This window comes from Solea senegalensis, linkage group LG14 (assembly GCF_019176455.1).
Source record: "Solea senegalensis isolate Sse05_10M linkage group LG14, IFAPA_SoseM_1, whole genome shotgun sequence".
Classification (NCBI taxonomy): Eukaryota; Metazoa; Chordata; class Actinopteri; order Pleuronectiformes; family Soleidae; genus Solea; species Solea senegalensis.
In genome coordinates this window covers 16,893,646-16,916,974 of record NC_058034.1, presented here as the reverse complement: position 1 = coordinate 16,916,974, position 23,329 = coordinate 16,893,646, and the positions used below count along the sequence as shown (strand labels likewise).

The 23,329-nt window shown below is 42.9% G+C and overlaps 1 protein-coding gene across 2 annotated transcripts in view; it reads right to left on the bottom strand.

Moving 5' to 3' along the window:
- The window catches only part of syde2 (synapse defective 1, Rho GTPase, homolog 2 (C. elegans)), a 48,919-nt gene that overhangs the window by 5,858 nt on the left and 19,732 nt on the right, over window positions 1-23,329 (bottom strand). For both annotated transcript variants that reach the window (XM_044043849.1, XM_044043850.1), the window contains exons 4-7: window positions 20,905-22,019; window positions 15,885-16,011; window positions 5,464-5,645; window positions 4,234-4,465 (exon numbers count right to left, since the gene is read on the bottom strand). In XM_044043849.1, the coding sequence (XP_043899784.1) occupies window positions 4,234-4,465; window positions 5,464-5,645; window positions 15,885-16,011; window positions 20,905-22,019 (1,656 nt within the window). The remainder of the gene's footprint in view (window positions 1-4,233; window positions 4,466-5,463; window positions 5,646-15,884; window positions 16,012-20,904; window positions 22,020-23,329) is intronic.

The following is a 23,329-nucleotide window of genomic DNA, read 5'->3' as shown; positions in this document are numbered from 1 at the left end:
GAATTAAGTAACAAAGAAATCATTCAAACTGATGAATTTTGGTTTGGATCTGCATTTTTCTACATCTTATGAACCAAACAATTCGTGGACTGAGCGCTTGTGCCCCACCTTTCGCTCCGTGTCAGCTGGGATTGGCTCCAGCGAGGCTAAAGAATTTAATTTTAAGCACTGTACCTCAAACTCATTACTTTCCTGATGTTTTCAACTTGATGTATTTTTCTCCAGGGATTTCAAGGAGGACCTTGATACTCTTCCCCCCCTTGAAGTGTTTCTTAAACTAACAGCGATCACGTGTGATGTATAGAATGTTGGATTATCAGACGCGTCGGCTACAGCTCACTCATCAGGAGCTGCGGTCGCTGATGGAGTATATTTACATGCAGCAGCAGCAGTAGCTCTGTATCTCTCCCGAGGCGCTAAAGACTCGAGCTATTACCAACGAGAACAAACACAAATTATCCTCCTCAAAGAGACACCGTGTTATTTAAAATTCAGACATGATTCACCGAGGACGGGATTAAACGATTACCCGCCAGCCGAGAAAAGGGAGGCTGAGAGAAGAGTTCAAATACTGCAAATTGTGTTACAGTACAAAAACATATACTTAATGCGCATGTCTTCACCTCTGTCTATTCACCAGCAGGTTTGTTTTTTTTGTTTTTTTGAGGGTCTGTGGGTTAATTCATGCTGAAGATTGTGCACGTGGTGACAAGACGCCAACAAAGACAAACTTCTTCTTCTTTTCATTTCTGTTGCTCCCTTCAGGGGTCGCCACAGAGAATCAACCTCCCCCATCTCACCCTGTTCTCTGTATCCCCCTCTCTCACACCAACTAACCTCATGTCCTCTTTCACTACATCCATAAACCTTCTCTTTGGTCTTCCTCTAGAACCTCCAGCATCCTTCTACCAATATACTCACTATTAAAGCAGTTCAGCCTCAAACTTCCGCTACTGAGGTTTCTAACTTCGGATAACCTGGTTGACGCGCTTTGCCTTGGCGATCGTTCCTTTTCTGCTTTGACTGAATTTGACTGAATGTCCACACTGTTCGTTGAGTTGCAATATGTTGGCTTTATTGCTGTGCGTTTCCATACAAGGAAATTCCATCAAACAGTTTCATGGGGATCGCCTCCGCGCTACAGCGGTCGAAAACCGTTTGCCCTTCCGGGTCAAAAACCTGACAAGGACAGTGATATTGCCACCTATATACACCTGAGCTCCCCCGCTGAGAGCACAGCGACCCCACACACACATTGAGTGAATTACACCAAAACCTCATACCACAATCAAACACATTCGGCTCCTATACTCACTATCCCTCCTGTGTACATGACCAAACCATCTCATTCTGGCCTCTCTGACCTTATCTCCAAAACAACTAACATGTGCTGTTCCTCTGATTGACTCATTGCTCATCACGCTAACAAAGACAAACAAAACTCATAAAAATTAACTAAAATTAGGCGACAATTAAGCTCAGAGGACTGTGCTTTATTGCTTTAGCCTTGGCTTGGATACAATTACATTAACTCAACGAGAAAACACACAATATCCTTCACTTTCACATCTCACCTTTACTTGAGGGATGCTTGCGTAAAAGCAAAGGTATCTTAACAGAAAATGACTTGAAGTCACCTTTTACAATATTACTCAAGTAAAAGTCTTAACTTATATGACATTTACTGTATTTAAGTATCAACAAAAACGATTTTCTGGTATAAAATATACTAACGTTTTGCTAGAAATATAAATAACAAAGTAAAGTACACATGTAAATGTTGTACAGGTTGTACAGGTGACAGACCTGACATAATTCACACTTAAACCCCCCCCCCCAACACACATGCTCTCTCCCACTTCCTGTAAGTAGTGTTAGTTTGTGTTGTACCTGCACTTCCCCGAAGGTATGCACATTTGAAGCGTGAGTAACAATGCCTCGGAGGGTTAAGAGTGTGTGTGTGTGTGTGTGTGAGGTGTGAAGAGGCGGCTGAAAATATCCCATAATGATTGTGAAATGTTAGGGTGAAGCTTCAGGGGCTGAGAGCTAAGGTTAAGCCTGGAATGTCTTTAATTATAGTCCAGGCGTCCCACGCTGTGTGAGCGCGGGACGAGGACAGGCAGTAAACAAAGGCATGAAGTTGAACCTGGACCGAGCGGTTTGTTGTTTTTTCAAGGTTATTACAGGTCGTTCAGGCTCGAGCCGGGAACATCAGGTGCAGACAGGACAGACGGGACTGAGTCTTTGCATAAAAGAAAACACCACGACTTTCGACTTTCACTCTCCACACATTTAACGGTCGACTGTTAAATGTAAAAATACCCTTTCTTCCCCCAGTTGCCCCGACAGTCAGAATGTCAACATGCCATTTGAATAAACAAACAAACAAATTACTGTGTTAGTCCAACTAAAACTGGACCTTTAAAAATACATGAAAACGTGACTGAAATTGGGCTAAATTAAAGTTCTCAAAGTCGGACAAAAGCACACAGATGATACAATGGCGAGTGGGTATTGGGTATTTTGACGTTCATTGACGGCCTTATAAAAACAAGCTGGAAACAGGACGTGATCAAAAACGTTTGCATTGTCTTTTACTGGTTGTTTTAATAGTTAGCCCTGAGGACGGGATGCACAATATTGGACTTTTTGTCAATATCAGATATGCCAAATAATCAATCTATACATGTATACAGTATATGTTTAGTCATTTGGTCTCCTTTGTAGTGAAATAAACATAATATTTCACATACGCATGTCACAGCAGATGCAGACATACGTTTCCTTCATTGAGCCAACTAAACAGAGGTAGCTGCCTGTTTAGCCTAATGTTGCAGTCATTAGTCAGATCTTGGTGTGTTTGCCGACATCTGATAATACATTTTAAGGCCAATATCTGCCGATATCGTGAGGGACGCAATATGGCCTGATATGAAACTTTCAATTTCAGCTTCGGGGACAAGCCCTGTGCACTGCAGCCTCTGCTAAATCCTATAACTTGTCAATAAACATTCTTGGTAACTTCTGCAGACACCCACTGCAGAACATCTATGTTGACAGAAATGGTCGGGCAGGAAGTGACCGTGCACGTAGTAAACTGAACAGCACGGGAAAAAAAATGCTGACACTGTCACTTTCTACTCAGACATTAATCAGCAGATCTGGTTAAATCTGCAGGCCACACACACCTTAATGATGTAAGACAGGAGGTGTGAGAGGTGTGTGCTGTTTAAAAAGTGTGAGCCTGAATCTTTTAACCACTATCATAATCCTAAAATTTGTAAAACTCGAGTAACCCAACTCTTGCCTTTACAGCAAGGAGACCCGGGTTCGAGCACCGGTTGGAACGAGGGCCTTTCAGCATGGAGTTTGCATGTTCTCCTCGTGTGCGCGTCGCTTTTCTACGCGTTCTCCGGTTTCACTGTCCAAAAACATGCATATGGGGATTAAGTATATTGGCTCTGTGATGGACCCCACCTATCGCCCTATGTCAGCTGAGATTGTCACAGCTCCCCCCGCGACGGTGGATAAAGTGGTAGAAAATGGATGCATGGATGTAGTAACACACCCTTATTCAAACTAGTGTAGAAAGGGTAAAAAATAAAGAACTGCAGTGTGGGTATTTTTTTTCCAAAATGGTAATGGTGCAACTTTCTGAAATGAAATTAGACTGAAAGTGCACTAAGGCAGCCGCTCACACACAGATTTTTAACCGACAAGTTCAGAACGTTTGAAATGAGTCGCCGTGACCAACAGTTATTTTTCATCACTCTCAGCTCTCTCTCTTGAATAATCCTTGGATTCCTTCATGCCTCACACTGAGCGGACAGCTGCAGCTGGTGCAGAGAGCGGCTGTGCAGGCAGACAGACAAGCTGTGCAGGGAGAAGCTGGTACTAGCCAACTGTCCTCGGGTCGGTGATTTATCTTGAGATGGGAGGCGCACACGCCTCCAAAGTTTGGTTTGCATTACTGGCTGGACTGCGATTGGCTCGGCGCTCCGCGGTGAAGCACTCTACGGAGTTTCATCCCTGGGGAGTTAACAGATGGTGGCCAATGGCTATCAGCTGTACTTGAGCCAGGAGTGGATAACCCTCAGCCATCAAAGCAGCTCAGGCCTTTGTAGAGCCTCAACCACAAGAGCTGGTGCTCATCAGTAAAAGACGGTCAGGATAAAAGGCTGGTGTATACAGTACAGACCTGACACCTGATAGAAGAGCCAAAGAGCTCATTACCTGGCCATAGCTGCAGGAGGTAATGCAGGACTTCGATGTGCTTCTTGAAGTGCAGAGCACTGGCCAGCTCCTCGGAGTCGATGAAGACTCGGTTGGTGTGACACGACGCCTCCTGACGCTGGCTGAGCAGCACCGGCCCGAAACACACCGCCAGGTTCTGACACGTCATCTTGTTCACGTCCTGGTAGGAAGCCACCAGCTTCAGGTGGTCCAGGAGCTTCCGCAGCGTCATCTGATTTGTGTACGCACACACAGAGACAAACACAGATAGGATTATTTAGCTGCAGCTGGAGTAAAACACAAAATCTACTTCTAAAAATGAGTTAGTGTAAGAATACGATTCTAAACTAACGCTCCACTGACATATTTCTAGTTGGCCCCATTATAGTAAGAAATGTGATAGTAGTAACAACAAAACTGTGTTTCCCAAATCTCTCTTCCATCCTATTTTACATCAAATTTCATTCCAAAACACTGATAATTGATCAATAAGTTCAGATCATCGATCATTAACCCTTAGAACTAAAGAGAATTTCGGCTGCTTTTTTTCCATTACTATGTTTAAGTGTACAGTATATACAGAGGCTATAAGAATGTGCAACATAGAGTCTTATATCCTTTTTTTTAGTCAATCTGATGAAAAAAAAAACTAAATAAACACACATGAGCAGTTAAAATCGGATTGAATTTGTGAAATTTGGAAATATGTCACAGTTCAAATTTCACAAAAGAAAATAAAACACTCTATTTTGCAACCTCTGCACAATTATTTGCTACTTTATACATCACTACCAGAAAAATGCGATATAAAATGAATCATAACTTTGACTCAACAACACATAAGAACTTATTTCTTAAAAGCCTGAAGATGTGGCCTATAAACACACACCCCCAGGATGTCCATATAAGGAGTTGTGTATTATTCCCACGGCAATTTACCATGGATGAGCACTAAGGGTTAATCTGAAATTTCTTAAAATTTGAAAATAAAATTGGAAGGACGTGCAGACACACGGTGGTGCAGCGATGCGGGCGAGTGCACAACCACTAATATCCCCTGATGTAACAGCGTACGTAACAGAAATTTAACAGTAGTAATCTTTGGATCACCACCATTATTATCTACACCACAATTATCCCTTTCACCACCACTTCTGTTCTGTGACACTATTTAGGCTCGATAATAACCATTAGATCCTGGGAGGAAGGGGGTTAGTTTATCTTCCTCACCCTCTCCACCTCCGGCAGGTTCTCCAGCAAGCTGACGGTGTGCTCCGAGTCGGCCTGGTCGTTCTCGCAGCCCGCCGCTCCGATACGCAGAGGCCGCGTGGCCATGGACTCCAGCACGGCCTCGTAGAGGTGCTTGGTGATCAGAGGGTAGGGCAGCTCTCGTAGATAGTCCTTCAACACGCCTGCGGAGAGGGAGACAACGGGAGAGCGGAAACATGCAGCATGAGAGAGGGAAGGAAGGCGTGGATGTTTCATTTTAGGACATCTGTTATTCAAAATCCAAAAATAGAACTTCTTTTTTCTCTTTCTTTCTCTTGAACCGACACATAATCTTGATTTATACTCGCCACAGCACGCCTGGTGCGAGAGTGTGTGTGTGTGATTGTGTGTGTGTGTGCACCAGAAATGACATCATCTCTGCTGGCGTGCTGGGTGTGAGGACTCCAGAAAGATGTCATGGTGCTACGTGTATGCCGCACACAACACAGGAGAGACGTGACCTGTGAGCTACGAAACAAAGACTTCCCACGTTTGTCTCTTTTGGTGCATTAATGTAGCTTATTTAGGTGTGGACGTGGTGAATATGAAACTCAAATGAGCGACTGTTGTGGATTGTTTAATATTGTTTGTTGTTGATGTGTCTCTTCTTGTTTGTGTGTGTCTTTTTTGTGCTGCCTCTTGGCCAGGTCATCGCTGTAAATGAGAACTGGTTCTCCACTGACTTACCTGGTTAAATAAAGGTAAAATAAATGAATAAATGTGTTAATAAAACGCTATAATTCTAACTATATACATCGACATAGGACTGTGCAATGAATCCAAACTTGTGTTTGTAATTACAATAATGGCCCCCGGACTAGTACAAAAACAAAATAATCAAAAAACAAAATATTTATTACAAAACTAACAAATAACGCTTTTAATTTGACGGTGTCCGACTTCCACTGAAGTGGAATCCCCGGGTTAAACACACAATTTGAGTAAAGATAGATACAATAGATAATAATTTATAGTTATATTAAGGTAAATTCAAAAGGTGCATACAAAATTTTGTGTTTAAATTAAAACATTTTTTATGTGCAATAAATTCCAGTAATCGTTTGAAATAATCGTAATTTAAATTGTTTCCATATTCGAGCCGTCCCACATCAACAGATGTTATCTCACTCACTGACTTCCTGTCCATCCGTATGATTTTCTACGATTTTCCGCCCATAAACGCCTCTGTGGCTGCTCGTCGTACATGAGCCGCCTTTGTGCCGCAGTGCCTCGCACGAGTGTAAACAAGAATTTCTTATCTTCCCCGCTGGCAGCTGCTCCTGACAGATCACTGACAACATCTTTTTTAAAGTCTTAAACTTGTGCCTCTCTCTTGAACCTGGTGCAGAGGAGGTGCCATTGTTTCCCCTATGGCGTCTGCCGGGATGCCAGATTGGAGTCTGCAGAGCCAGAAGTGTTTGCAGGCCTTGTGTCAGTGACGGCACATTCACACCTGTGACCTGTCACGCCCACAGTTCAGACAAAAGCGACGGGAAAACATGAAACCCACGCTGTCTGTCTCTGCTAAGCCCCTCAAATATCGCTGGCATGTCTTTTCATCAAAGGCAAAGAGGGTTTTTAAAAAAAAAGAAAAAGAAGGATAAATAGGGGGAATAAAAAAGGCTCTTGGCAGTGTGACAGCTCTTTGTGGTGAGTGTCTGCTCTCTTTTCCTTCTGCGTGAAGACAGATCAGTTTTCAGTCGAGGCTGCAGGCAGTGTTATCAACTAAATTGGTTATGCTCCAGCGTAACACACACTGCGCTTATGAAGAGTCACAAAGCCAGTGAGTTTGTCTCTTTGGAATTACCATTATCAAATGACCCTGAAATGGAAGGATGTGGATTGTTTAAAGCATTTAGAAAGTGCAAACATCACACTGTGAGATACAAAAAAATATATATTTTAAAGTGACACTGATGTTTTGGTTTTTGTTGAGAAGTGTTATCGCTCTTTAAATCCATTTCTATTCAGGAGGAAAAGAACATTGCAGTTTGCATAATCCACCTTACCATTCTCTACGAGAAGGAGATATTCTGTACTACTTCTATTTTTGTTTATTTCATTTTATTGTGTCTATTTGTCACTAATTTATCTACCTCATCTATGCATTGCCATTCAGCCACCGTGTCTCCTCATAAAGCGTGAACACACAGGGGAACTAAACAACACAACTCTGTTGACCCTCTGCTGCTTACAAATCATAATTTTGTCATTTTCTTGGACTGACAAACAACCCCCAGTTGCAGAAATTACACACTGTGTATAAACCCGTAGCATTTTTATCATCCCAGGTTTAACAGAAGAGATATGTATACATTAGGGCTGCAACTAATGATTATTTTTCACCATCAATCAATTTGTCTATTATTTTCCAGAGTAATCAATTACTATGGCAGAAAAAGTTGAAAAATATTGATCAGTGTTTACCAAATTTGGAAATGGTGATGTTCTCCACCAATTTTGATGAATTCTTTGTTATATGGAGCAAATAAACCAGGAAAATATTCACATTTAAGAAGCTGAATAATCAGAAAGCTTGTCGTAATATTTGAAAATACACTCAAACAGAATAACCACACACCAGGATTGAATCACATGATAGAAGCCCATTTTTACAATGACTGGAACAACGTATATATATCTTAAAAAATAAAGGGGAACCACTGACAAGCATCTAACGTGGTTGGACATGCTTGAATTCCATCTACAAAAGAGAGATGTGATTTGTAACCAGGGCCTGACGAGTTAATAACAGACAATTTTTGTCAGTGAGATCCAATGCAATGCTATACTCTTAAGTCAACATACGCAGTACATGAGTACAGCCACACTGCAGCGTACAGTGCAGATACAGCAGAGCACAGCATGTGTTGTGCTCGGCAGTGCAGCTGCTCCCCTGCTCCATCGCAAATGCTCACAAACTGCTGATGCTTGAACAGCGGTCAAATCTCTCTCTGCCTCAGGACCGTCTTTGTTTGAGGAGAGTAATCGCGCCGCTACAGCTGCCGATGTTCCCCCAACTTCATGTTTCACTCACTTATCTTATCTGTGCTTATGTTCAAACAAAAACCTGAGGCCAGAAGTAGAAAAAAAAAAGAGATTTTCTTACCACTGGCGACTCTGGACCGTGACGGCCGCTGAGATTTCTTGTTCCTTTTTTTTTACATGGGTTGCTTGTGCGAGCACGCTTATCATGACATGTCACACCGCCCCGTTTCCCTGGAATTCCCAAAGTAGTCATAAAATCCCTTAAGCTTGTATAGAAGATGCTGATTAGGATGCTGTAAATAAAGGCACCCACATCACCGCTTCTGCATTGCCAGATACTTGTGGTGTTATTTATTTTTTCTCCCTCCTTTGCCTCTTGCCTGCTATTTACAGAGACACACAGGAAAGACTCGTCGTAAATCCACTCGCATCCACTTTGGCACAGGAAGGAGAACAGAAAGCACAGTTTAACACGCTAACATTTTAATCCCTGTAAGTCCCCACTCTGCTCTTAAGTGAGACCGAGGCTTAACACTTTTTACTCGAGTGGCGTCAGTCCATCAATCATCGGCCTCTGAAAAGTATGATGGCACACTTTCATTTCTTGTTTTCTTATTCTTCAACAGTAAAAAAAGACTCTTTGAGTGTGTGATTAGGATCTAAATTTAGTTTGGTGTGACACTACAAAGTCTCAGATAAGCGTTAGGTTCAGTGTCTTCACAGCGACAGTCAAAGCTCTTATCAGGAAAGGGACGGGTCGTTCTCATGGAGTATGAAACCACTTCACAGCCCATAATACCACGTATACTTTTTCAGGTGGAAGATACAATTTGTAGCTTGTAGATTAAAGCTATAAGTCAAGATACACTGGGTTTACATTCTGAATATGGACTTAAAAACTGTGAATTTAACAACGTTATGGTGATCGGCAGATGGTAAATCCTTATTATAATAACAATAACAATAATACTACTGACAAGTGTGACTTCTCATGTCACTGTACTTGTCATGTGTGTTATTTTTGTGATTATGGTAAAATTTGATTGAAGATTTGGCACCAGCTGACATAGGGCGAGGGTACACCCCGGACAGGTCGCCAGTCCATCACAGGGCCACATAGAGACAAACAACCATCCACTCTCACACCTATGGTCAATTTAGAGTGTCCTATTTGCCCAATGCAAAGGAAACCCACTCACAGGGACAACATACAAACTCCATGGAGAAAGGCCGTTGTTCCAACCACATCTCAAACCTGGGTCTTGACACTTGGTCGTGTTATGATTTTGATTATTTTTCACATAACTGTGCAGCTTTAGTACGGCTCAACACACGCACGTACTCTGGAGAAAAACAACAGCATAGCCCAAAAGGACATTGCCATATAATGCCAGCCCTCTCACCTCAGGTAGACAAACATAATGACAGCTCTGTGTGAGTGTGATCAGACTTTTAACAGTTTCAGGCAAACATGCTCTTAAAAACACTGGTAAAAATGTCCCAGCAGTGACACACGTCCCCACGTGCTGGTGCCGTGTCAGCTCAGATTCTCATTATCAAATGCTTGTCTTATCTTTCATCTCCACCAGGTTTGGAATGAACTGTGATTTAAAGCACATAAACGCATGATACATTCATTCTACACGAAGCCTTTCCCAGACGCTGATTCCCAAAACAGATTACGCAGGAATGCTTTGTGAACATCCTCCTGCTTCCTGTTGTCAATCTTTCCCGAGATAATAATAATCTGTTTGTTTCATCGCAAGGGGAACAAACAGAAATGAGCCATGAGTTTTGTTTTTTTATCACAGTCTTTTACAAAGTTGCACAGAGATAGCGTTTGTTTGTTGTTTTTTTCCTCAAAATGGAAACTCATACCCGGCGGACCCTCTGACCTTCCCTGTGCTGTGAGGCACATCAACCTAGACACAACAACAACGCCACATCTGTTCCACGTAAGCAGCGCCTCCTGAAACACACCCACCCCATTTTTAACTCACACCCCAGTTTATGAAAACGTCACATGATGAACATGTTAAGACTTTTTCTGTTGTCATTGTTTAAAATAAAAATAAAAATAAAAAAAGAACGCCGTCCAGTCAGTCCCCGCTCACATACGTGCCTGTGCACATGTGCTTGTGTTAGTCTGTAGTGAGGATAATACAGCCATTCAGGTAAATCATTAGCCTGGTATGAGTCAGTGTTAGTGTTTACTTTTGTGTCTTAGCTGCTGATCAGGACACACACACACACACACACGCACACAGGCTCACACAGCTATCCTTTTAAGGACTCTCATTGACCTCCACTCATTTCTAAACAAAGCCTCATCCTTAACTAAAGCACAATTCCATATTTTAGCCCTAAACTCACCAATTTCTTTAGAAATGAGCTGCTGCCTCATTAGGACATTTGGTCTCTATGAGGACAGTGTTTATGCCAGAACACACACACACACACACAAGGTCATGGGATGAGGGGTGAACAGGTGTGCTTCCTCTTCAGGTGCCGAGCTGACAACAAGCCCCCACTGAGCGTCCGTCCTCTCACATTTAAAGTGCTGGAGGTTTGAAATCAGCAGTTTCAAGGACAAACAAACAAACAAAGACTACAGCTACAGACGACAGCCACTTCTCGTTTTCCCTTAATCGATTCAGACCGTTTGATTCAGTCTCCAATGTGCCACCAAAGACTACATGGAACACAATGCACCGGGGCACGGCTCTACCTTTGACCTGTTGTTCAAACAAAGCGGAAGGTCATCCCTCCTGTCAGTGCTGCAGTCAACGCTTCGCCCCGGAGAACAAACGGGGGTTTGTTCTCCGTCCTGCCCCCCTCCCTGCTGTCTTGCACGCCCCCACAGCACTGCGAGGGCGACGTGTGTGTACTGCTGCCTTGTCCGATGGCCCCATAAAGCTCTGCAGTGTGTTTGCTTTTCACTCCACACCACAGCCCTGGGTTCACCCCCCCAAAAAAAAAATTGAAAATAAGAAAACTCTGAGTTTTAACTCAGACACTCAGATGCCACGTGTGAACTCTCCGGAATACATCTGCAAAACGTGGGAATGTTAACCTGCAGTTAAAGAAATATCCGGACACCCACACAGGCCTGGAGGTCATTGTAAAGTGGTTCCCTGCTTCTCTGGACGGCCCAGGGTTCAGCTAATCCCCCATGCATGAGCCAAATACCATCTGTGTTTGTTCGGCAACAAAGGGGGCACTTGTTAATGACTTTCCTTGTCTTCACTGAAGTACTCCTGAGGGCCGGGGTTTGGGGGAGTGAGGGGGGAAGTAGTCTATGGAAAAGGCAAATTAAAATAACCACAAACTAGGATCAATAACTGCCCAGGGCTCTCCACCAGCAGAGCTCGGGACACACAGCTTTTCTTTTTCCACAGGAGAAAGAGAGAGAGAGAACACATAACTGAACCAGTTTCCCATCACTGCTTCACTATAGAAGCTTTGTTTCTACACTAAGGCCAAACAGGATGAGCTGAGAGCTTAATCATTATTCAAAGTGACCAAACTGAGCCCTTACAAACAAACAAACCCTTCCCAAGGTGATTACATGTTTATTTCTCTTTTCCACTCGTGGTTATTTTGTAATCAATTGTAATTTACTGTAACAGTTAAGGGTTTCTTAAATATTGAAGACGCCGCTGACGTGACGAAGCCCCAAAACATAAACACAGTATTATGGGATTTTTAACTGACATGTCTCTTGTCTGCTTGAGTCAAGTGTGCCTCACCGATAGAGAGACATCAAAAACAATCTGGTATTATTTCCAGATTTTACAAACTAACAAATATTCCAATAGAGCGACAAGAATTCATCATTTTTATCATTATTATTACAACAAGCCGACAAGATTTTTCATCTTAAATGTGAATATTGTCTGACTTCTTTGCTCCACATAAAGGAATTGTTCAAACTGAATCATTTGTAGACAAAACAAGACACCTAAGAACTTCTCTGACATTGTATGGACCACAAAACTAATCTATAATCTATAAAAATGAAAAGATGAATCTATAAAATAATAAATAGATGCATATATTCCAGGCATCTTTCGGGTCTCATGATCTTGTTTACTCTCTCTCTGCTCTCTGTCCGAGGCAAAGCTACAAACCGGACAAAGGTGACACAGTTCGCCAAGCCATGTCCAAAAATAACAACCACCACCTCCCAGCACCTTTACAGCTCACTAATATTGAACACATTAAGTCTTGTTTATTTCGATCTGTGTATAGATGTCACACTGCGGTTCAATGTTCCAGACTCACGCCCATGACTTAAAGACTGTTGCATTTCATCTCCGCTGACAGACGTCCCTTTCAAATCCAAATACACAACGTGCCTGCTGTAATTCCCCGTACTGACCCAATGAAGAAATCACGGTGTTCAGTTTCTGGGACATTAAGTGCAGTTGTTGAAAACAATGAAAATGTTTTCACAATAAAAAATAATGTCACATAAGTTGATACCAATAACTCCGGCAATAAAAAGTTAAAGTTCTTAAAGGGCATAAACAAAAAAAACTATAGCAAGTATGTGTAGTACATCAGACCTTTTGAATTATTGCAACAATTTCCAGGGATTCTGTAGCCGATCTACAGAAAGAATTTCCTCTGCCTGCCGTCTAAAGTGTCCACAGAGCGTAATAATGCACAGATCAACTCCCGGAGGAGAACGCTGAACACTGCCGAGCGCAAACTGCCGAAGATAATGTTGTTTGCCTTGATTTTTCACAGCTTGTTGCTCGTGTTGATGACACATTTCTGCCTCCTTTGACTGGATTGTGATTTGAAACAATGGAAGGCTGCACACTGGGCATGTTTTGCAAGCTTTGGATTGAACTCTGACCTCCGGATAATCCCTTTCACTACCTCTGCTTTTAAATTAGCCATGTGACACGCCCGCTCTCACTGCTCATCCACTTGCTTTTTGCTTATTACTGAGTCAAATATTTTGAATCTACATTTTTAATTTGATACTACAAAAAAAAAATAAAAACCATGGATTTAAAATAAAAGGAATTTCCTGAAAGACACACGGATTACATGACAATACAATTGCTATTCATGGAAAAACCTGTTTTTAATCATCTTACATCACGATAATTACTGACAATCGACTGATTTGAAAATGTTTAATGTGATGATGAAAATGTGATTAACTTTTGTTCCAGCAGCCCCACCGCCACCTACACTCTGTCCTCTTCCCTCGCTCGGGACAATCTGCGACAGCAACTCGCTTGGCAGAGCAAATTTAGGCAACGAGCAAAAACCAACAATCCACGCTGGTGCTGGCCCTTTTTTTCTAGCCCACTCATCTGTTAACTGTGTTCTTTGCCCTGCCAGGCAAATGCAAGTGGATCAAAGCAGGCATGATAGGACAACGCCTATACGGGGCCTCTTCCCAAAACCAACAGCAGTTCCTACAATGTGTAGGGGTTTCCACGGCCGTCCTCTTTTTTTGTGAGAGAAAAAAAAAATCATGACTACATCATTTTCTACAAGCTCGACCACCCGCCCACCCTAAATTCTGCTGCACTGCTGTTCATTACGTGGCTAATTTAGGTGACTGCAACTACACGATTCTAGTTTTAATTTTAACAAAAACAAGAGTGGAAACAACATGAAAATGACATTGGACCTTTGAGAAATGACTGCAATGACATGTGTGAAACGCTTTGACTACCACCATCATCTTAAAATAATACCTTAGAACCTGTGTGAGGCTGTGTTCATAATTGGCATTAACAATGTAACCGCAAGTGGAGAACTCACTTCATCAGTTCACACCTGGATCTAGTCTATATAAATAAATAAATCAGTCCTTCTCTTCATTGAACTTAACTTAAATTCCTTCTCTGCGTTTAACCCATTCTCTACTAGAAGTAACCCAGCCATTTTTTGACCTGGTGGTGACTAGACCCGGCAACCCTCTGGTTACAAGCCAAGTTCCCTTTCCATTTGACCAACATGCTGCCCAATCCATGACCATATTTAAGAACTGGACAAAGCCTTCTTTGAAAAGTGAAGCCCCGTGGACGTAGGATATATGGTTGCAAAAAGTCTATGAGAGCATGAGTGATAACGTCACATTTTCCTGAGGAGTTAATGGTCTCCATTTTCTTTCTTTCTTCCTCAATAGCAACATGATGTTCATTTTGTAAATTAAGTTTCCACTTAGAGGAAAATGGACAATGAAGCATGGAGAGACTGATATCATCACATATGATCCTGGCTGCACCTGTGACGTCTTCTGAACTTCCAGTTTCAGAGGGTGACATGGCTGAGTCATCGTATTTACACTCTCAGTGGTCACAACACGTCTCCGACCACCGCCTGAAGAGGTCTGACAGATCAGATAACAATCCGTCCTCGATGTGTCTCGGGTGTATTTACACCTGTACTTACAAGTGGTCAGGTGCTCTCCGATCACGGAAAACACGTTTTAATGCCAGGTGTAAATGGGGCCTTTGTCCATAACATATTCCTTTGTGAAGATCAAACACATGGACACTAATAACCTCGTCCTTTGTGAATCAAAAAAAGGGGAGAAGAAATCAAACAGTGCACGCTATTCCTGTGTGTTCCAGGCAAATAAAATCACCCAAATGTTTGACACGGCCATAATACTGTAGATTTCAAAAGGGGTTTTTGACATTTTTTGGACAAAGCCAGGATAATTAATGTGCACGACTTGTTTGCATGTACAACTTCTATAACACAGAGGTTTTCTGTAGAGCCTGTGCCTTCAGCTCGGCCCAGGACAAATTCACGGACACGCTGCTCAAACCGTGTGCCCTCATTGCATCCTGTGTGTGGGTGTGTTTACACACGTATTAGTCATGTCCACTTGTGATCACATCAGCCATGATGCATCTTAATAGCCTTTATGAAAACATGAGCTAACCTGTTGGGAGCAAGAATGACCTAAAGTGTGTGCTTGTGTACGTTAGCCCTTCCCTCAGACATCAGCCCATACAGGTATGTTGACTACTGGAATGCTTTTACTACAGATGGCAGATTCTGAGACAAGCAGCCAACACACCCATTCAATCACATTCAAGACTGGATCAATACTAAACCCAGACTACAAATGAATATAGATGTTATGCCTCACGCTCAGCTCAGAAACTATTCTCATTTTTACTTAAATTACATTTCAAATCCCTCTTTTATTGCACTGCAGGCTGCATATGCCTCTCTACTCATTATTCTGTTTTAAACATTTAAAGATTTATTGTAAAACAAGTGTAGATGATTCCATAGAATAGGTTTTTTCAGTTATGTTGTTTTATGTTTTAATAATGAAAACAGTATTTTGGAAACGTACCTTGAGGACAACAGTGATCTGTGAGGGGTGACCTTGTGCGTGTTTTTACCTGTGATCACGTTGATGTCGGGATACGTGTTTTCACACAGCTCCACGCCGTGGCTGTCTCTCTCGAACGCCTCGCGCAGCTCCTTCTTCACGGCAGCGGATCCGCACAGACGGTAGAGACCGACCACCTGGCAATGCACGCACAGGCACACACACACACACACACAAGTAGGTCAACTAAATATGCATGGCTTTAGGAGGCAAACAGTGGACAGAGAAGCAAGTGATGGACAGAAGCCAGAGGGAATTTCACAGAAGAATCCAATCCACTCGCCACTGTAATCTGTTTTCTCTCTACAAAACAACAGCTGATTTGAATAACTGACAAAAAAATGAATTTCTCAAAAACAATAGGGCCAGTGTGACACAGAACCAGGCAACTACAAGTTGCCGACTGAAAAAGAAGATTCAGACTCAGTTTTATACTTGTTGTCCTGCAGAAAAACATCCACGTTGTCTTGCCTAAGCCTCCAGCGTGTGACCTGAAGGAACTCCTAACTATTTCCTCAGGACATTCTGACATTTGATAGTTGAAACTTGGCACCAGTGGAGTCTTTGTTATGTTAGGATTAAGCCCAGCTACAGACATACCATAATTTCTCCTACATGTGTCTGTCTGGTATGTGGCATAGCAGGCCAACTAGTGTGGTTGCCCCAGTAACGTGTTAAATCAGTGGGCTGTGAATGGCGGGTCGGGTCCAGAACACACACACACACACACACACACACACTAGTGGCCTTTCCGGGCTCCAGTGTAGGAGCATGTTAATGTCTCCCCATCCCACCACGGCGAGTATTCGCAAGCTCTGCTCTTCCAGTTGAGCAGTGTTTTCTAAACCTCACATGAGAGGGAGAGAGGTGGACAGATTAGGCAGGGATTTGGCTTTGCGTGAGAGTAAACACAAGTCATTGGGTACAATGAACAACAAGTCCATTCAGAAAAAAAACAAAAAAAACAGTCTCTCTCTTTAGGGGGAGAGCCCAAGTGCAGGCGGGCAACAGCTGTTAGCGGAAAGAGGGCTCGCACTTATGCACTTTGGCTGCCGGGCAACACAACAAGCAGAACCAGCTAAGAGCCATATGTAGAATGAGGCGGAGACAATGACCAAAGCACCAAGCGAGACCCATCGACCGCAGAGCGGATGCACACCGACGAAAGGGCCAATTATTTACTTTGACAATAAATTGTCTTTAACTTCAACACTAAACAAAACAAAAAAACCTTTACAGGTAAAATGTAAAGGTTCCCCATAAGGGCTGAACAATTTATCAAAAGCCTACTGCAATTTTCAAATGGCAATATATAGTTTTTGATGAATTATTGTCTTGATCTTCTTGTCACATCTTATTCTACCGATGGACGAGAGCATCTTTGTTTCTCACAGATCTGCACAAATATCACAAAGTAATCATCTTAAATGTGTTTTTCAAATGAAAATAATGAGGTAAAAATGTACCATTCCCTGTCAAAATAATTGCAATACAATTAGATATTAATTCAAAACCGTTCAGCCCCATTCCCCATATACATCGTTTGACAGGAGAACAGACATTTCTAAATGCAATCAGAAGGGAGTGATTTTAAATACATAAAAAAAAAACAAAGAGCGACAGCAGCCACTGCACTTGATGCCTCTTCTCTAGATGAATCTGGAAAATGCCAATCACACTCTTCATATTTTGTATAATAATCCCCACAAGATAAATACGAAGACCACAGTCTGCAGCTAAATATTAGTCAACCTGTGACAATATTGTCATAATTTAACAAGGACTTTTTTGACCTTTGCACAACTTAAAAGCCCAAACGTTATTCCTGAAGCCAATGAAACCAGCAATGTAATGAATTCCATATAAGATAACAAAAGCATGTTGCCTATTTGAGCCTCCGTTTTTGACCATATTATGAATTTTCTGCTCAATTTTTGTCCATTTTACTGAGTATTGTATATCTTTAAAGTTTAGACTCTTGGTCAAAGAAATCACCTAAAAATGGCAATAATCCCATTTATAGCTGCAGTCTCGACAACATAACAAATTCAGTTTTGTGATAACAGGTCACAACATGTGGTCCTCTTTTTCTGTCATGTTTGACAGAATGTATGTAGGTTACTGGGATAGCTCTTTTTAAAAAAAAAGATAACTTTTTAATGGGCTCACTAACATAACTCCTGCATGTGACACCCACAATCACCCAGCGTCATAAAAGCTCAGAGAAGGCCCCGAGGACACACAATTCCTCTGAAAAAGAGACTCCATCAAAGATCCACATAATCATTTGTAAAGGGGCACAGCTACACGTCTGACTGAGCGTGCTTCGGTGACACAACCTGAAAAAAATTCCTCCGGGATCTGGTGTCAACCCCGTCCTAACCTCTGTCTGCCTCCAACCTGGAGGAGCACTTACACTTGATCTCTGACTGATACCCTGATACCCTCCCTGTAATTAAAGAAGGGGGAGAGTGATTAGGAGAAAACATTGTGAGGGACAGGAGTCATGACTGAGTGGAAAAAAGAGGGAGACAGAGGGAGAAACAGACATAACACAGGCAGACGAGGCAAGACAGAAACAGATGGGAATCACAATATGGCAGGATGAAGCAGGGTGAGCTAGGCAAACAGAGGAAACCTGAGTGAACCGACTAAATGGATAACTTGTGAAAAGCTACAGCCCATGAAGAGGTCAAATAGGTGAACTTCCCCACAGTGCATCTTAGACAGCTTCCCTGAGGCGACAGTTCCAGCCCACCAAAATGATGAAAAGTGCACAATCAAGGTCATGTAAATGGCTAATGTGTTGAAGCACAAATATGACAATCGTCAGAGAGATTGATGAACTATGAGAGTCCTTCAGTAAGCAAAGAAAAGAAAAAAGAAAAGAACTGTTAGTTAAACTTTGGGTTTTGGAAAACTGTGGTGAAAAATACACCAAACTATTTCATTGGTTGCTCCGATGACTAAATAATTGACAGATTTATGATCTTTGATTTTCATTCCAAGTAAAGGAGTTCAAGTATTTTGTGTTCTTGTTCACGAGTGAGGGAACAATGGAGCATGACAATCGACAGGAGAGTCGGGAGCATTCACTCCACTGCACCGTTGTGACGAAAAGGGAAAGCTCATGATCCGCTTGATCTTCGTCCCTACCCTCGCCTATGGTCATGGACAAGATCGTGAGTACAAGGGGTCGAAATGGGTTTTCTCAGAAGTGTGGCAGGGGTAGAGATGGGGTGAAAAGCTCAGCCATCTGGGAGGATTGCTTGGAAAGAAGCCAGTTCAGGTGGTTCAGGCACCTAGTAAGGATGCCACTGGGTGTTCCTGGCACGTCTAAGTGAGAGGAGACCTCAGGGCAGACCAGGAACTGGTCTGAGAGCACCAGGGGATTCCCTAGTCAGAGTTGGACGATGTGTCCAGGGAAAGGGTAGTCTGGGGCCTCCTGCTAGAGCTGCTACCCCCACAATGCAATTTCGATAAATGGATGGATGGATGGATGTTCATTCCAATGAATGATGAAGCAGCAAAGTGGAAAACCTTTTTGTTCCCACTTCAGTGCAAAAATGGCAAAAACAGCTGAGTGTTCTACCACATTCCCACCGGTCAAAAACCCTTTTAATCCCAGGTTTAAAAGGGTTTTCAACAGTGCAAATGTGTTTAATCATAGTTCACTCTCTGGTGAAGTACATGCAATCCACTTTTTTGATTTTTAATGGCTTCAGCACTGATCGGCAGAAACATGTGATTTCTGCCACAACAATACAATGCGATCAGGCCATGAATGTTTTGTAGCAAATCTCCCATATTAGGTTTAGGGTTTTCTTGGTAGCTCCTTAAAATTGGGGGACTTAAGTAAAACCCCAACAATCCCAGATATACCCACTAATTCCAGTGTGAAAGAGGCTTCTGCGAGCAGACTGCACAAGTCACTGGCTGCTTGGAGAGGTCTAATGTTTTCATGTTGGCTCCAGGCATCCACTGCCCCTGGCATGCACCCCCTGCCCAGAGTGATCAGTCAGGAACAGTGTCCAGACAGTTTTACTGCCCCTATCTCAGCTCTAATTAGGAGGAACACCACCACTTCTTTCTGGGCTTCAAAGGACACAAAAAATATGGAGGGGGAACGGGGGGAACCATCACATGACCTACTCCAACATCATCACCACCACACCAGTCTCTTAAAAGTCAGTCTTTCTTCTCTCTGAATAAAGGAGCCCGTCGCCTCAGGAAAGCTCAATGTCATCATGAAGTGTAGCACATATCGCGCGTCCCTTGTATCTTTTCTGCTCATGCCAGTCATGCGGCATTATTACTGGCTGCAGGGCAAACACATGGAACACAAAGCTAAAAGGATGCTCTGAATGTAAGATTACTTCTCTCCCTGTTCTTTCAATCCACACAAAACATGCATTATATAATTGTACCCTGCTCCTTTTCAAATTAATCCCCTTGTATTTTTAATTTACAGAAGAGGTTGAAAGCAGCTTTCTACCATACATGCTCTTCCAACACTTGCCTTTATACATAGCATATGTCAAGATATTAAAGTTATTGGCTGACTGACTATTGTTACAACCAAACAATCAAACAATTTATTATTTGTGGTTCGGCAAAGTGTGGATTTTCTCAAGTTTCACTTCATGATACATCTTCTGTTCGTGTTTTGGGATTAAGACGTCAAGGGAGCTCACTTTGAGCTCTGGGAAATTACTTTAAAAGAATAATATGATGAAAACAGAGCATTTGCAGTCCTAAGTGTTAAAATAATTGATCTAACTCACTAACTAGTATAAGTGATCACTCATTGACGTCCTTCTATGATTTCAAAAAAATATTGTAGTTTTCAAATGTAAAAATGCATTGCTGTTGCATATAAGGTATTTGTTAACTGACCACAAACGGACAAACCAAGATACGTCAAAATTGTAATGGACACATGGAGGATAGACGGTTATGCTTTAAGACAAACCAGAACTTTGGCCTGGTCTGTCTCCACATCAAACACACCGATTCATACACAGACTCACCTGACAGCCTCTCTTCTCGATCTCATTGATGCACTTGCTTATGAGCAGTGGCACCATCAGTCCCGAGTTCTCCTTCTCCACCACCCGCCATGCCTCCACACCAAACACCTGGGGTTCCCTGTCTCCATGTGGCCCGCCATCCAGTGAGTTCTGCCACTGCTCCATCAGGCTCAGCTTGACGTAGATCAGCCCCCGCGGCTCCAGCTTCACCGCCAGCTGGTGCGATCGTGTCACCCGGAATAGCGCAGGCAGGACCACTGTGCCATGGCAGCAGACGCGGTTGCGTCTCGGTGTGGGCTCCCAACTGAACACCACCAGCTTCAGATGCTGGGCATTCTCCAGTTCAATGTTAAACGTGTGGTCCATGTCTAAGAAGGTGGTACGACATGTGAGGAGAGCGGTTCGTGCTTTGTTAACGGAGTCCACTTGAATGGCGCAGTATACATCTCGAGAGTCAATACGTGGAGGTTTAAGGTCCTCAGCGCCATAAAAGTGCAGGCTCATGAGTCCAGAAATGTACTGGCTGCACTTGGGCTGCTCTGTGAAGCTGTAATGGCGGAAAGCATCAATGTCCAACTCTGTGCCATTAACTTTGGAGCTTCCACCTCCTTCCAACTCTTTGCCTTTCCCTCCCTTCCCTTCTGAAGAGCCGTGCTTCCCAGATTTGGCCACCAGCTCTGGAGAGTCACCGTCACTGAGGTAGCCACCTTTGCTGGCGGACTTTGAGGTGCCGTTACTTTTCTTCTTGCTGAAGCTGTGCTGTGTGGACACACTGCTGTCCAGATGGTATCGGGAGATTACGTTGCGGCTCGCCTGACCACTCCCAGGGGCTGCCAATCTAGCAGGACCTGAAGTTTGGGGGACAACCTCTGATCCACTGGCGTTATTTCGAGGGGAGTGGGCCCTCGGTTCCAACTCGTTACTACTCGGGGTCCCTTTAATGCTGAGTTTACGGCTAAGCTCTGGGAGCTTCTTCATCTTCATGGAGATCTTTCTGACGGTACGTGGGGACTTGATCTTGTCTGGGAATGACCAGTTGATGGAGCTGCTCTTCTTGGCTGGATTGGGACTCGAAGGAGGGGAGAAGCCAACAGCGTTGGGCTGATCAGCAACATCTAGAAAAATAACAGAGCAGGAAAACTTTGAGAACCCTGGAAGAGTTGAAACATTTTGTAGCCATATTCTTTACTCTAAAGTATTTTTTGTTTGATTACTCCCATAAATAAATGGCTACTGCCAGCTACAAGTTCTTTAAGTCAGTTTAATCACTTGCATCACTAGGAAATCCACGTTATTGTTGTGATTACAAGTAACTGTCCAGTGAACACATACAGGTAAGACAAGACAGAAAACCCACAGGCAAAGTGTGCATGAGCCATAATTTACAGTCTCCAGGAAAGAACTACACCTCCGCAGCCCATCATCAAGACATTAGGTTTACATGCAACCCAGTAATCCACTGACAGAGATACTCTGAATAGGCAACACTTTATATAAACATTTCAGCGCTATATAATAAAAGGTATAGTCTATAGATGTAAACCTAGACGGCAATTAGTCTAATTGATGTTTTTTAAATAAACAGATAAATTGTCCACCAAGAGGTTTTCCATGAGGCGTTCTAAAAGTGAGTTTCATTCGATCAAACATTGGGGAAACTGAAGTGGAATGTCATTAGTTGCTCCAGGAAAAACAGCAGCCTATAGGCAGGGAAATGTCTGAACAGAGACACCAACTAGAGCTAGAGTTACTCTGTGATTATTCAAGTTGAAAAATAACCATTTGGACCGGACCTTGAGGGCAGCTCTTACCTAAGTAGACGTCTATGCCATGAAATTTCAGGGTCTAGATGTCTATGCTGGAGTGTCGGCCGTTGTGTCGGCCGTTGTTTAGTCTACAGTAGAGAACTGGCAGTCACGCTGACATGACATGTAATCACTTTTGAAGATGTTAACCCTTTTACTACCACGGGTGTCACCGGTGATCCCCGTGGTAGTAAAAGGGTTAAGGTAAATCCGTTAGCAAATATTTGGAGCAACAACCATGGAGCACCGCTGAGATTCCACTTGGAGTTGTGGTGATGGACACTTATAGCTCTCTTTTGGTCTCCATGTGGACATGTCTGATAATTGCTAAAACCTCGACTGACATGTTCACCATTTACTCACTAAAGCCCTGTTTCCACTAATTGGTACAGTTCGGTTGAGTTTTTGTATGTTGCGACAGGTATTTCCAATTCCATTTCCAAGTTATCTGATTGCTAACCCATCCCACTTTTTGGCATCCTTCTGTTGGGGGTGCCAAAAGGGTGGAGGGTGACACTGCAGTCCAAATATATGGACGGAGTGAGGAGTCAAATTGGTTGTGATTTGGTTTTAACGAATAATGACAGCACACAGCTGTGTTTACGGTATCACATTTGCCT